Genomic DNA, 16,325 nt, shown 5'->3' with positions numbered 1-16,325 from the left:
TTAATATGAGCATTTCAAGAAAAGTTACAAGAAAGATATAAAAATTAAACTCGTTTCACTGCTGTTTGCACATTTGCAGATGACCCCTGTATTTCTTGGACTCGTCCTTTACTCACAGCACTTTTGAACTTCTTACATTCCCTTTTTATATGACCCTTACCACCACAATTATAGCAAGTGACATTTTTCCTCCAGTTCTGACGATCAGTTTTATCTTTATTGTGAGAGCTATTCCTAACCTCAAATGACTTAATCTTTTCTTCCATTTTCTTCATGGACTGACGTAACTCATCTAAAATGGAATGAATGGCTTCGGTTTCTTTCGTTGGTGCTTTATCAGCGGTATTTACGTTTTGCATGTATCCTCTAGACTCTTGCAGCTTCCCTTCTGCCTTGAAATATGCTTCAAGTTCAACAGCATGTCTAACGGCATCGTTGAGATTAACAGGCCTTGCCTGCTTAATACGAAGACGCATTTCGGAGCTGACAAGAGCATCAATAAATTGATCTTTTGCCAGTGTTTCTCGCACGTCAGCAGGGACAGTAGGGTAAGCGAGATTTGTGAGTCGTCTTATATGTTGTCCGAGTTCTGGTAATGACTCAGATGCTTTCTGTTGTCTCTCCCTTAGTTGCATTCTATAAAGCTCCATTTGATCAGGAGGAGCAAAGCGGTCATTGAGAGCGCGTGTGAGCTCACTGTAATTGAGCTGCTCATTTTCGCTCAAATTACCTAGGATTCCTTGCGCCAGCCCTCGTAAGGACACTGAAAGATATAGCCCTTTCTCCTCCTCACTCCATTGTCCAAGTTTAGCACACGCCTCAAAATGAGATCTGAAATCAAGCCATGGTGTAGTACCATCGTAAGTAGCCGGTTTCACATTCATACGCCTAGGTTCCTCAGATTTTATTGGCGATCTAGTTGGTTCGTCAATTTGAGCCCGAGCTCGTTGCTGCTCATTTTTACTTGCACGTATTTTATGTCTGGTTGTTACATTGACATCATCTAGAGGTCGATGCAACGTGGACGTGTTTTCGAACTGCTCAACTTTTGGTAGGTATTTACTCATGTCGTATTTTGTATCATCCGACTGGAATTTTACCGATTGTCGTTTACCTTTGTGCTCAAGTGTGCTCAGATTTTGTCTTGTATCTGATTTCATTGTAGTGATACCAGAATAACTTGCAGACAATCCCGTGCTCTGATACTTGGGTACTCGTGGTGTTGAGTGATCTAACGGACTGTCGGCCTCGTATTGAGCTAACTTAGCCTCAATTTCTCTTATAGTAGCATTGAGCTCACTGAGATTCATTGTTCAATATGATCCCACCGCTGCCACCAAAAAGATATGTAGCGTGCAACCGTGGTTTCTCAATTTAGACTGAGCTACTTGCTCAAAATATTGATTAGCGATGTGGGTCCTCTCGGCTTTATTCCGAGATATTGAACAGTGATTGGCAGTAAAATGATTTGAGACAATGATCAGTTCCAATGATTAGCTATTTTACAAAGAACAATGAAATCACGCACAATTATAGCAAAATTTGATCAACTCAAAATTACTCACTTCAATTACTCAATATTGCTCAATGTTTGTCTTTGCTCAATTTGACTCAGTCTGTATTAATGAGAATAATGTAGCGGAAGTAAGGGTAAATGTGAGCAATGTCTCATTCCTATGTAAAGTATTTAATAAAGTTATATTATTACTGACTTTGTATAGGAAAGACTTATTCAGCCACGTCTATACCTTACCGTTGTTAAGCTTTCTCTTTTAAGCGATGTTCTTCTTGGTCCAGATCAGTGTAGACTGACTTTGTTTCGCAGTATTTATACCCTACAGCTTCAAGCTGATTGGATAGTGACTGAGCATTATGATTGGCTAAAATCTAGCTATTTGATTGGTCAATGTATCGGTAACTTTCAATCCACTTCCGGATTCACAACTTTAGCTCGACTAAAGGAATATATAGGAATACATTTATCACATAGAGATAATACCAAATTCGTTTCAATTACGACACAATCAAATTCCTATATCAGGTTTCGTCCCCAAGTTGCTTGTTGAATTATCGTGTCATCTTACGTATAAGTGTGCATTTCATGATCACTTCCAAACACCCAATCTGCATAATTAAATAAAGCCCCCAAATCAACAGCTTGGGGTTAATAACACTGAATAAGGCGTGATTATCGGCAATGGTTTCATGAAGCCCGTGCTAGAACTAACAGAAACGTACAACAAAATTAGCATAACGGGATGATTGTGTACTTCAGGTGTGAAGTCAATGAAGCGAGGAACTCCTTAGACTTCGAGATAACGCATGTGTTGTAGCACTTGGGACAGTAAATCTACTTCGAGATAAGCCAGGTATTCGAGATTTCCCTGTTCTGTGAACTGAATTGAATTTTATTTCTCATCGGTTCTGTCACGAGTGCGCGGAGGACCGCCCATCTCTTTGATAATGTGAATTTTACGAGGATGCTAGAAGATGACCGACTTGTCACATATTTCAAAAGCTTCTCATTTTACCTTTATTGAACCATACATTCAATACAATGGTAGATTGCCATCGTCGGACGATGCATGTGTATATAAAATTTAATACGCTTTACCCGTAAAACAGCAAATCTAAAGTTGGGTCTTTAAAACATTTGTACAAATACATGTATAGAATTAAATTCCTGAAAAATAATTCATGTAGCCACCAATATGTGATTGATACTGACAGGAAGTCCAAAACACCATTAAATCTTCTAATCAACTTCTTGTTTATTGACATGTGGTTCGAATGACGCTGGAAAATATGCCGTCAACTTCTGTCGCGATTTTTATTTAACACGTCATAATAACGATGTCAATAAGCCTGGTTTTGTCAGAGAGCGGTCCATATATATGACGTCATGATATGCAATATATGACGTCATGAATGTGACTGTGGCAGACTCTTGGACCAAAATATTCTAAGGTAAAGTTTACTACTAATTCAAATGATACATCTTTTGTTTTCATGTTACGAATTAAGCTACAGGCGAACTTGTCATTTAATGTCAGAGACTATCTAATATATCCACTCATAGTCCGACGTTTTCCTGGCTTTTTTTATGATTTTGATATTTACCGTGCCAGAATTTTTTTTTAACCCCCCCCCCAACTTTATGCTTTTTGTCGTTATATTTCACTCAGTTATCACAAACACAAGAAAAAGATTATTATCTTAATCTTTTTTTTTTTAATTCTCTGATTCAGAACATATTTTTTTTTTATTATTGTGCCCTACTCACAATATTGGTGCATTTTAGAATTTAAAGTGAATGAATGCAATGATCCAGGACTTACAATATGTGTGTAATTTATCTGAAATTACGGTACGAAGTTGTGGAAGACTTCAACGTCTATGATTCGACGTATTAGGTTTTCGTACAGTGAAGGGCGGTAGATTTCATTGACTATACAGTAGTGAGACATAAATGAGTTGCCAAAATGGCTGACGTTGTAAATTCTCACATGCGTCCTGCGTATTACAGAATGAGATACAAGATACATTCGTTGTTATCCTGAATAAAAAGTGTTCCTGGTATTTTTGTAGTTATTCTCTACTTTCATTTCATTGAGGATTGAATTATCCCCCTTTGATAAACAAATATCGTCTGCATAACAAAATGGCACCGCACGGCAAGGAATTGACAAAAGAGCAGAAAAATATCATTGTACAAATGTCAAATGATGGATTTTCGAGCTATAAATTGAGGAAATAACGGGGATAAACAGCAGAACAGTTCAGAAATTTCTGAAGCGTGTGAAAGAAAGGGGCAACATAGAAAACTTACCTGATGACAGAATCCTCTTTCGTAGCATAAAAAAAAAAAAACCGGCGTCAGACTCTAAAAGATGTTACAAACAGATTCAATGCAAGGACAGGATGCAATTTGTCAACCAGAACTGCGAGTAGACGATTATTCGAAGACGGCTATAAACGGTGTGTAGTTTCCAAGAAAACAACAATTTCACCCGTGAATCGGGAGAAAAGGACTAGATTTTGTCAGCAAAAATTACACTGAGCAGTTGATAACCACGGGTCTTCCATCATTTCCAGTGAATGATGAAACTAAAATTGAACTTGGTCGGGATAGTAAAATTTATGTTTGGAGGAAATCAGATGAAAGATTACGCCCCGAATGTTTAGGACTACGCAGTGACAGAGAGACGCAATGTCGAGCTTAGACCATGGGGCTAGTAAAGGTAATGGGACACTCCCCCCCCCCCCCCCCCCCCGCAAGGATTTTTGCAAACAAGTATTTTTTGAAAGTACATAGTCCCTTGATTATAAATCAGGCTGTTTGACATTTCTACATGGGGGCGTTTACGAGTTTTGGGGCAAAAATCATGAAATTTGTAAAAATGATAGCCGAAAACTGGAAAAACTCTTCAGATCTGATATAGATGTCATTGACATTTTGTGAACGTAGATATCCCTTTGATTATATATCAAGTTGTTTAACATAAATATGTGGGAGTATTTACGAGATTTGGGGCTAAAACAGGATTTTTTCTTCTTAAAAAATCGCTGAAAAATGGAAAACTTCTTCAGATCCCATATAGATACATGTAATATGGACGTTTGAAAACAAGTATTTTCTGGAAGTATAGATCTATAACCCTTTAACTATAAATAAGATTGTTTATATGGAGACCTTTTCCAGTTTTGGGGCAAAAACCTAAAATTTGTAAAAATAATAGCCGAAAACTGGAGAAACTCTTCAGATCCGATATAGATGTCATTGACATTTGCAAAGAAGTATTTTGTGAACATGTGTAACCCCTTGATTGTATATCAAGTTGTTTGACATAACTATGGGGGCATGTACAAGGTTTGGGGCTAAAATATGATTTTTCTTTAAAAAATAGCTGAAAATTGGATAACTTCTTCAGATCCTATATAGATAATATGGATCTTTGAAAACAATTATTTTCTGAAAGTATATAACCCTTTCATTGTAAATCAGATTGTTTGACATTAATGCATGGATACCTTTTCAAGTTTTGGGGCAAAAACATGAAATTTGTCATTTAAGTATTGTCAAGAAATGGAAATTTTTTGAGAATCTCACAAACACAATATGGACATTTGCATACATGTATTTTGCTTTAAAGAACGTAGCGAGGTGTATTTATGAATTACTGAAATATTTGTAAGAGATATGCTTGCTGGCAGTATTAATCACAGAATCTGTAATCGCATTGCAAATAGCAGTGTCAAGCTCCAGCGTCTGTGAGTAAATTCTACAGTGACCTAACATGTCTAATAGTGTAATTAACTCAGTACTTCTTGTCAGATGGTGAATAGTCATTTCAAACGTGGGGTGCTTAGTAAATCTATCCATTTGCCATTCATAGCTGAGGCACGTGTCCTGAGAGCACGATTTGACAAACCTTTTTGATCTTGAAAAAAAAGATGGTTTGTCTGATACGACTTGAGAGAGAAATGCAAAAACCATTAGATCTATATACATGTACTGTACAGCAGGAAATTAATTCGCGGAGTTAATTTTCGCTATATTCGCCGAAACAAAATTTCCGCGAATTTAACATTCAGTGAATTAATCTTTCATATTGATACGCAATCGGGTTCAGGATATTATTAAACCAAACGCGATTTGTTGCTAAATGAAAAAAATCGCGATTTTTTACGACCGCGATATTATCCTGCTATACAGTATTCAGAAATGATGGAGAGGTGGCCGTGGCAGGTTATTGGTAATTTTCTGGCAGTCAAAAATATGCCTTTTGATTATCATAGCAGATTCTTTGACTTGTCGTTTGGCTGAAAGGGCTAACGCAAATGCAGACTCAATTGCTTGTTCAGTAGCAACACTTGCAGAATACATAAGCTCGCCTTTTGGAGTTATCCTAAATTCGAATTTGCTAACAAATTTTCTTTCTGTTTTTGATTTCAGGTTTCAAGCTTTGTAATCACTGTTAGGTGAGTCGGGATAAATGACAAGTATCTTTCTCTGAGCATTGTCATCCTCTCAACCACGTAATTCTACACGATATTCATCTCAATATATACGGATAAAGTCAAATTCCTTTCCCAAATGCTCAAGAATTATATCATCTTTAGTTTCTGACTTTTGGTCATTGGACCTAGTGTAGATTTTTCTACAGGTTAGATAAAACATCGCCCCTTCAGCAACCAAACCAATATATCGAACTTTACTTATTGTTGTCCCGTGGGGATCCGTGCTAGAAATGGGGTGGTCCTTCGGATTAGACCGTAAAAACCGAGGTCCCATGTCACACCAGGTATGACATAATAAAAATCCCTACCTGCAAAAAGGCTGTAAGCGCCGAGCATAGGCCTAGATTTTGCAGCCCTTCACCAGTAATAGTATCGTCTCAATATGAGAAAAAAATCTAGAGCGGGACGGACGTAAAACAATATACAATCAACCAACCAACTTTTTATTTGGTGATTGTCACTTTTATTCTTTGCAGGTTTGTAATGACTTCTTCTACTGTTTTGTCACACTTTACCAGTTTGTGTTTTTCCCTTGTACTTGACTTTCTTTATTACAGAACAGACACTTATGGGAGGGGAAAAGTGCCGATAGTGAGCAACGTCTCTTATCGTTCACTAGACTAGGCGCAACTTCCTCAATGCTCAAGTTTTACTTCTAGTAACTAATATTGATAAATTATTGATAACACCAGCAACAGAGGCCATGTAAGGCCCTATTTAAAGCTTCTTGCTATTTATCAATCTATTTTTTCTGTGTGACATCTTTAAAAGTTATCTGAAAATTGAAAAGTAGTTCAATTTTACGTATGAATCTAAATAATTTATAGTAATGTAAATTTCAACACGAAAATCATTGCCCATATTTTCATGTTTTCTCACGATATATTTAATGTATGGAAGCCCACTAATGTATATAATCAATAAAAAGAAAGCACCTGGGTTACTTTTGAGTGTACATGCAAAAATGGGGGAACCCCTGATAAATAATGGCTCAACTATCGAGAATCGGACATATTATTAGTATCTAGAAATAAACCGTTTATCATCCTGTTTATGTATTGTTGTGAATTACGTGGTATAAATATAATAAAGAGTGCCCATTTAGTGCAGTAACTACATAAGTCGCTCACCATAGGCTGAGTTGTACAGATCTCCGAGATGATGGTCTCTAAAGGTCTGGTCTGGTCTGTGACTTGAATACAACTAACTTGACAGCTGATCAGTACCGGGAATATCGAGCCCGATCTTAATAACATCGAATATTACTACATTCCTCTCCGTTTTATTTAAAAGGAGTGTGGATTATAAAACCGCCCAATACTGTTCCACTGATTAAAATTATTTATTAAACACCTTATTTATATTTGCATAACTGTAAACAATCAGAAAATCCGACTGTAAACAGCATCGCCTACAGGTGTTTATATGATTAAAAGATACATACACATAGATACAAAACCACTGTAATAAAAATACATCAACATAAGCTTAAGATAATGTATTTTGTTTGATTTTCAATCGGAAGTCCATTACCCACATCTGATAAATGACCTACATCATCAATACCAATTAGCACCTATGTAAAAGACTTGTATTTCCCCCTGAAAACTTTAAGAAAGTTCTAGTGGACTGGGAGGATTTTCAATGTTTGACCTAATAATAATATCAGGTATAAAATTCTCTACCATGTTAAAAGTGTATTAGGATAATGGTAACTATATACTAAATTGAAGTATAAAATGTGTAAATATCTACATACAATAAAATGTCAAAATATGCAAACAACCTATATGTTTTAGTGATGTCTATATTCAACACTACAGGCTACACGCATAAATCGCATTAAACATATACTGCTACCATGTGTCAGGCAGCCTAAAATGAAGATTATCTTAAAATATTTGTTTTTTACTATTATTATTTTTAATTGAGTGTTGAACCTTTCTATGTACACACATGCAGACCTCAGGTTCAAAATGACACTCTTTAAAATTCCTATATTACATGTAAAATATTAGGACTATGCACATATTCTGTCAAAATCTGTCAACTGTATGTATCTGGCCTAAATTTATATACATGTATTTGCTAGATTACTATTTCCCAAAATCAAACAAATACTGTGGGGTTTTGATACTTTGAACCTAGTGTGTAGTTGTGGCCTTGGTGTATTAGAATCAGCTGAAGAATGGCCTACTTCTTCAGCTATTGAAAGTTTAAAGATTGTTCGGGTGACCTGTGAAATGTTACTGATGATGACCTTGATCTGTAACAATTTCTTGCATAGTGTCCCATTTTCCCACACCGATAACACTCGCTCTCAGATTCAGATGGTGATGGAGATCTGTATGTCTGTTGCTCCTTTTCCGGGGATCTAATCCCTGCCCGTCTTTTTTGGTCATGTAAACTTTTAATGATTTCCTTGATAAGTTTTGCGTGTTCTTGTTGTTCTTCTTCCAGTTTTGTTATCCTAACTTCCAGGGTAGTTGTTTGGTTTGGTGGTGTTCTGTGAGTCATCCGAATGTTTGGTTCCTCTGGTGGTGACTGGGGTGGCTTATTAAAGGAAACTCTTTTGATTTCTTTTTTCACTCCACCAATAAGCTTTTGGTTTGTGATGGCACTTTTCATATGTTGCATGGCCTCATCTAATGTATTTGGATCTTTGTCTAAAGTTACTAATGCGGCACGTTTTTCATTGCAACCTCTAAGGAATGCATCTATAGTGACAGTGCTCATAAAATACTCAGGCATACCCTCATAGCCTTCTGTAGCCAGATCTTCAATTCTTTCTGCAAATTCTTCGATGGTCTCATCTGGATGCTGTTTTATTTCCTGTAGCTGTCTTCTTATAATATGAGACTGATCTCTCTTGTCGAATCTTTCTTTCATTTGTTGGCATAGTTGGTTAAAATTACTTTGAACTGTGTCAGAGCGGGAGCTAAAGAATTTCAAAGCTTTGTCCCTTAAACATTCTATTAATTTGTCAAATTTTTCAGATTCTGGCCAACTATATTTTTTAGCAATATGATTGAACTGTATGAAATATGGTCTCCACTCAGTCTTGCCATCGTATGTTGAGAGTTTTGGAGGGGCTGGGCTATGTTTATCTGTAAGCGATTGATTTCTGTTCGCATTTGTATAGATGTTGTGTGAACCAATTCTGTCAATGCTTGAAGAGAATTTTCTATGCTCTAATTGACTAAATTCTTTCTCTCGTTTGTCTAAATCTCTTTCTCTATCAGTGAACTCTTTCACCTTTCTTTCAAGGTCTTACTCTCTAGCTTCCAATTCTCTTATTTTCTTTCTAAATTTCGCCTCATGTTCTTGTCTCTCTCTCTCGTCTAACATTCTGAATTTTTCTTTCTCATCTATAAATTTCTGAAGTATCTCATTTTCTCTCTCTTGCATTTTAATATCCATTTGCTCTTTTAATATTGCTGATCTTTCTAAATGCTTTCTGAATACTGCACATTCTCCTTCTAATTCTTCAATAATATCATCTCTTTTTTGTATCTCTCTCTCCAGTTCACTTATAATTTCATCTCTTTTTCTCATCTCTTCTTGGTGTTCCTCAGACATCTGATCTTTCTCACTACCTAGGGCTTTCTCTATGAATGTTTCATTCACTTGATGTTGTGTGTCAACAGAAGTAGATTCAATGTTTGTTTGTTGTGTACCTACTTCTTGTTGGAACCTTGAATCTATCTTAATAATGCCCTGATCTAATAAAGGGTCCCAAAGTGTGATTGGAATGTTCTGAATAATTTTCAGATCTTCCAATACTAGTTTTCCCTTAATTTTGCGCTGAGCAATGATTGCCTTAGCTCTTCTTTCCCCAACTCCAGTAATTGATAACAGATCTTCAAATGATGCTTTATTTATATCAATGGGAGAACTAGTGGGGATAGCCATGATTTTATTTACTACCTAAATAAAAAGCATACTCAAAGAAAATTATGGGGGTAGTCCTGATTTTGATTTTTTACCCTCTTAGCCTACACAAAAATGTGGGGACTATTTCCTAACAAACGTATGTATTGATTAAGTCATCAGACACTCCGACGATGAAATCAAGTGTATGCTTGCTAAAAATATGTTCATATAGGCTATAAACAATTACAAAAAATACACAAAGAAAGTACAAAAAATACACACAAAAAATGCAAAATACCACGTAATTGTATTAAATAATTCCCAGTGTATGGTTTACACCAAGAATAAGATATCCCAGTGTAACGTTTTACACCAAGACAAGGAACTTCTCAATAAAGAAATTCAAATTTGGCGCCAAAGTAAACGATTGGCGTGATTTTATAAAACCGACTTCTGACACCAATGTTGTGAATTACGTGGTATAAATATAATAAAGAGTGCCCAGTTAGTGCAGTAACTACATAAGTCGCTCACCATAGGCTGAGTTGTACAGATCTCCGAGATGATGGTCTCTAAAGGTCTGGTCTGGTCTGTGACTTGAATACAACTAACTTGACAGCTGATCAGTACCGGGAATGTCGAGCCCGATCTTAATAACATCGAATATTACTACAGTATAATGAACATGCTAATTAATAGGTACATATTGTTTGGGGAATACCTGTATAATTTCAAGATATGAATGAAATTTATCTATTAAAATTGCATTTTGCAGACATTTAAAAATATGCACCACTTTCGACATTACGCTGTCTTCTATGTTTTATACATATTTCTCACCATGCCCCCTCTAGGAAGCCCCTAGCCCATTGTTTGTGTTTATATTGTGTTGTCTTTAATGCGGTATGGAACACGGTAACGGCCATGTTGAATTTGCAAAAATTTTATAAATTGAAATAGCCATATCTTGAAAACGCCCCAACATAAATTTGTCAAACAACCTTCCTTTACCTTTATTTTATACACACTTTCAAACAATCATAGTGTAGAAAAATCCCTAGAGGGGGGAGGGGGAGGGGGAGGTAATGTGTTACTGGCCCATGGTCTATATGTTTTGGGGTTGTGTATTTTCCTATGGTGTTGGAACTTTAAAAGCTGTGAATGGTAACATGAACAGTGATAAATATATTGAAGTTCTTGATGAATGTCTCTCGCCAGTTGTTGCGCGACACTTTACAATTAAATCGCCGCTGGATCTTTCAAGAGGACAATGCTCCTTGCCACGTATCTTTGCGCTCTAATCAGTGGAAGCAGGGCAATGATATCAGTACACTTCCATGGCCTCCACAGAGTTAAGACATTAACATGACTGAAAATGTCTGGAAAGTGTTAAAACTTCGGGTACAGAGCCGGTCAAATGAGATCCGAAATGCCAATGACCTGGAGAGAGTTGCCCGTGATATTTGGAGTGGCCTCCCTTTACATTATATTCGGAGTCTTTATAACACTCTACCAAGGAGAATTCCCTGTGTGCTACGTACCCGAGGTCATATTACAAAGTACTAACTCCATTTGGTAAGCGAATTTCAAGTTCTGTTATTGATTCAAAACAGGCGCTTAGAATATTCCAGGTGTTATTTCAGTTGACGTGACAGTCGGCCATTTTGCGAACTCATTTAAGGTATCACACCGGTAATTATTTTCACTATATATTACTATAGAGGGGAAAAATCATTAAAAATCAGTTTGCAAAATTGATGCCGAGTTACGCTGTCGGAAATGTTCTATGTTACCTGTCTTGTCTTCCGACACCGGAAAAACAACACCATACGCGGCATTTTCGAAAAAAAAATAATTTCGCAAACAACACTACCCTCAAATCCACGTGTTTTCACATGTGTGTAAACAGCCGGAGTGCACCTCAGGAAGTAGCCTCAGCTACCAACACCAAATAGTTCCTTTATATACACTTTGGTATTTCTATAAATTACACAAAATTTCCTTATCAGGGGTGCAAAAAATAAGAGAAAAGAACAAGAGGAAATGAGAAAAATCGCACAAGAAAAAAAAATGCCTTTACATATATGGAACTACATATATGTACATGTACAACACTACCGGTGTGATACCTGTACATTGTATCTCGTACGTGATGCATCAACATGAGGAGAAAGAAGAAATTAAAATCATGCAGAAAATCTGCCTGTTTGTTTTGAATTTCTATACAAGTAAAACAATTTTATAATAATTTCTTTATAAAATTTCCCCAGAGATAAACGTTATCAATTATATCAAATATAATTCAACCGGACAGAAATTTAAAATTTTACTCCAATAAAAGAGAGGAATTTCTCAAGGAGAACTCGTATCCAGATTTTTATTATAAAATTGTTTTACTCGTATCCAGAAAATGATGAGTAGGACTTTATCAGAACTCGTAGCCGAATCCTACTTCTCTAGAAAAACTTGTACCCAAAATTCTGGGTACGAGTTCTCTGAGTACGAGTTCTCCTGGGTACGATGTATTGACTATAAATAGGAAATTACGTGTCACTTTTGCGATTGTTATAGATTACCTTTGCGAGGCATAATGAAAGCTGTCAAGTGCGACTATAATTTGGCAGTTTTCTAGGATCTTGGATAACAACTTCTTACATCTAGAACTGTAAGTATTTTTATTTTTAGATTGACGTGTAAAGGTATTGTAATGGCCCTCAATCATGCACAGACGTCTAACGCGGTCAATAACAAACAACCAAATTGTTTTCAATATTTGTCTGTTTACGTTTGTACATTTTGTATGGTTGTTGTTGTTAAAAAAAAACATGATTGTGCAATATTCATAATGTATTCTGCATGTACACACACCTATGTTTCATTCATAAATTCTTTCTTCCGTACTAACATTGTTCTATTTTTAGAATAGGTATTTCCACTGTCAAACGTATATGAGTGTTATGGAAACTGTAGCGCACAACAGGAGTGTGATAAAGAGGGCAAAGGCTGGGGATTTACTGGAATTTCCTCGCGGTTTTTACTCACACTGGGCCGTCTATATAGGTACATATAGTCATATACACCTGCAGTAGCTGTTCCTGAAATTTCAGAACGGGTGAGGGTTGTCTTCACTCCCCCCACCCCCCTTCCACCCCGTGAGTCACCCTGGACTTCTACTAGGGACTAAGCCCCTGTAAAGTTCTAACAAACTATATATTTTAGTGGTATTAGACATATTTCCATAAAAGAAATGGATCATAATTTGGCATGCGTGAGCTGGACCGTCATTGGTCTGTATATACAGATCTGTGTAATGTGGGTACAATCTTTAGAAGTCACAATGAAATAGCTCATTAGTATGCTTAGAATTTGCAATGTTTTGACACAGTGCTTAATAAAATACATGCAATTGCTTATTTAATTGTTAGGAAAAATAGTCCTCCTGTAAATCACTTGTTATTTACGAGACTTTATATTCACGAGATGATGGCATTGTATTTTTTCGCGAATCGTCGAAATGTTACTATGTAAAGTCTATAAGAGGTACATTTCATTTCTTGTAATACTAGCAATTGTGAAAACTACTCAGTAATTGTCACCGGGTGTTTCTTTGAAGAGATATAAAATCCGAGTCGTTCGGTTTGGACTCTACATGTCAACACCTACCTCTCTGGTGTGATTTTTTTTCACTATTAAGTGTGTTTTTACTGAGTAGTGTATTTACATTCCTAAATCAGTTTTTGTACCCCCCCCCCCCCCCCGAACGAAGTTCAGGGGGGTATATAGGAATCACTCTGTCCGTCCGTCCGTCCGTCTGTGCAGATTCGTGTCCGGGCCATAACTTCTTTGTTCTTTGACTTAGGCATACCATATTTGGCACACAGGTGGATCACCATGAGACGATGTGTCGAGTACCTTCATGACCTCTATATGACCTTGACCCTTGACCTCAAGGTCAAAATTAAAGGTTTTTTTATTTACAATGGATTTGTGTCCGGGCCATAACTTCTTTGTTCTTTGACATATGCATACCATATTTGACACATGAGTGTATCACCATGAGACGATGTGTCATGTACCGTCATGACCTCCATATGACCTTGACCCCAAGGTCAAAATTAAAGGTTTTTACAATGGATTCTTGTTAGGGCCATGACTTCTTTGTTCTTTGACATATGCATACCATATTTGACACATGAGTGTATCACCATGATACGATGTGTCATGTAAATTCATAACCTCCATATAACCTTGACCTCAAGGTCAAAATTAAAGGTTTTTACAATGGATACGTGTCGGGGCCATGACTTCTTTGTTCTTTGACATAGGCATACCATATTTGAGACATGAGTGTATCACCATGAGATGATGTGTCGGGTACCTTCATTACCTCTATATGACCTTGAACTTTGACCTCAAGGTCAAAATCGATTATAGGGTTTTGACATAGTCATACCATAAGACATGGGTGTATCACCATGAGACTACAGTGTATGTGTCATGTACATTCATGACCTCTTTATGACCTTGACGTTTGATCTCAAGGTCAAAATTATAGGTTTATGCCATGGATTTGTGTTCGGACTATATCTTCCATTTTCTTCTACAAAGGCATACCATATTTTTACACTCAGGAAAGAGGTAATTTATACCTATTAACAACACCCTTTGGGATATTGGGGTAGTAAGCGGGGGGGGGGGGGGGGGGGGGGGGTATTCTTAGTGAGCATTGCTTTCAGTACCTCTGGTTAGTTCTGCGTCTTGTTACGTTTATATACTATTGTACTATGCTTAAATTTTGCCTACTTAAGTACTATGAAAACGATCCTTTTATCATAAATATGTATAACTGTATATATGTAAAGTATTATCCACGATGATTTCATTTTTGTTTTGATAGGATCTCCTTTAATTGCGCATAAGTAAAACTCTCGCGAAAAAAAACGTGTCCTGATTTACTGTACATGCCCAGTACTGCAAACAAATTTCATTTTAGAAAAGGGCCGTTAAAATAATTTACTTGTGCTCTTTGTGACTTTTGCAATAATTCATTACTCACGTTTACAATGACCTTCACGGACAGGGAACGAGGAGGTGGTGCACTTAGCTGGTACCGAGAACGATGGCATCAATGGAAACTTTAACAGCGGTCATGTCTTCACCATTTGTGGGAAAAGTTTTAACAAAGCACAGGTCAAAAAGGAGGATATATGGAATGTGATTTGTGGTTCCAAGATCAAAATAAACAACGATAAGGACAAAAAATGCGAGTGAGTACAGATTAGTTATGTAGAATATATATAATGTATAATATATGTATATATTATGTTCATAATATCAGTGCCAGAAATTGCATGTCATCAAAATGTTAGAAGAAAATTTATTATTGGACGAAAAAAAACAAACAAACCAAACAAACCAAAAACCGCATTATATTTAGGATGTTTAAAGGTACATAAAGATATCAATGGTACGGTATTCTATGAATGAAATAAAACATAAAGAAATATGTATGCCAAAAGAAAAAAAAGGACTATGTCTGTGGAGATATAAATGAAAATAATATGAAAGTACAACCTGTATTTTTGGTCATTGAGGTAGTAATGTTGCCTAAAGTAAAAATATTGCTCTTTTCGCATATTTTTCACACCTAGTCCCCGTCCTGCACATGAAATCGTGGAAGAAGCCTTGATGAAGTTAGGAGAAATAGGCTACAACGTGCTCTGGGAGAATTGTGAACACTTTGCTGCCTACTGCAGATATGGAGTGGCCTGGTCTAAACAGGTATTACGTTCTTGAATTTCAAAAATGGCACTTTTTGTTGCCTTTTATGGCAAATGTTTAATTGTGAAATGCATGTTTTTGCTGCAATCCACAGATGCGTTATACTGTATCACTAGCGAGACTATTAAATCTACATGTATTGACAGTTCACAATGGAATGTGGACAGACCGCCATTTCTGTGGCTGTACTTATGTAGAGGTTTTAAAGTATTATACTTCATTTTACAGGCCAACAATTTCCTGACGGCCGCAGTGGGGGTTGGAACTGTGGTGATGGTGGGAGCTCTACTGAAAGAGATGTTTTGGGGGAATGGAGAGAAAAAACAGGAAACTTAACTACAGAGTGCAATTAGTAGACAATACATTGCATTGTATGAGATCTTCCGCCATCTTTTACTTTCTTTTTTCTTTTTGCCATGCATTGTTAGGCAAATTTTACAAATACAAAGCTGAGCATGTGAGTCATTAATACCTTGTGGAAATATTACTGTCTTAATATGTTTTTAGAATGTTTCCCTGCTTTTAATAATAACATCAAATTGCAACACCGTGTGATTTACTGCTGTGGCACTAGTGCTGTTTACTTTTTTGATTTGATGTATACTTTAAACATATCTTCAATATATCAATAAATCCATGTATATCTGAAA

The 16,325-nt window shown here is 36.5% G+C and overlaps 1 protein-coding gene across 4 annotated transcripts in view; it reads left to right on the top strand.

Annotated features, from left to right (window-relative positions):
- Window positions 1-16,325, top strand: part of LOC130052330 (phospholipase A and acyltransferase 3-like) — a 38,736-nt gene extending 22,411 nt beyond the window's left edge. The window contains exons 1-6 of one of the 4 annotated variants that reach the window (XM_056156833.1): window positions 2,951-2,967; window positions 12,466-12,559; window positions 12,816-12,954; window positions 14,975-15,161; window positions 15,546-15,675; window positions 15,904-16,325. In XM_056156833.1, the coding sequence (XP_056012808.1) occupies window positions 12,843-12,954; window positions 14,975-15,161; window positions 15,546-15,675; window positions 15,904-16,011 (537 nt within the window). In that variant the 5' untranslated portion in view covers window positions 2,951-2,967; window positions 12,466-12,559; window positions 12,816-12,842 and the 3' untranslated portion in view covers window positions 16,012-16,325. Of the gene's footprint in view, window positions 1-2,950; window positions 2,968-12,420; window positions 12,560-12,815; window positions 12,955-14,974; window positions 15,162-15,545; window positions 15,676-15,903 lie in introns of those variants that run through there. The other 3 variants (XM_056156836.1, XM_056156835.1, XM_056156834.1) reach the window with 3 other exon arrangements.

Source organism: Ostrea edulis, chromosome 2 (assembly GCF_947568905.1).
Source record: "Ostrea edulis chromosome 2, xbOstEdul1.1, whole genome shotgun sequence".
NCBI classification, from domain to species: Eukaryota; Metazoa; Mollusca; class Bivalvia; order Ostreida; family Ostreidae; genus Ostrea; species Ostrea edulis.
This window is presented reverse-complemented; position numbering and strand designations above follow the sequence as displayed.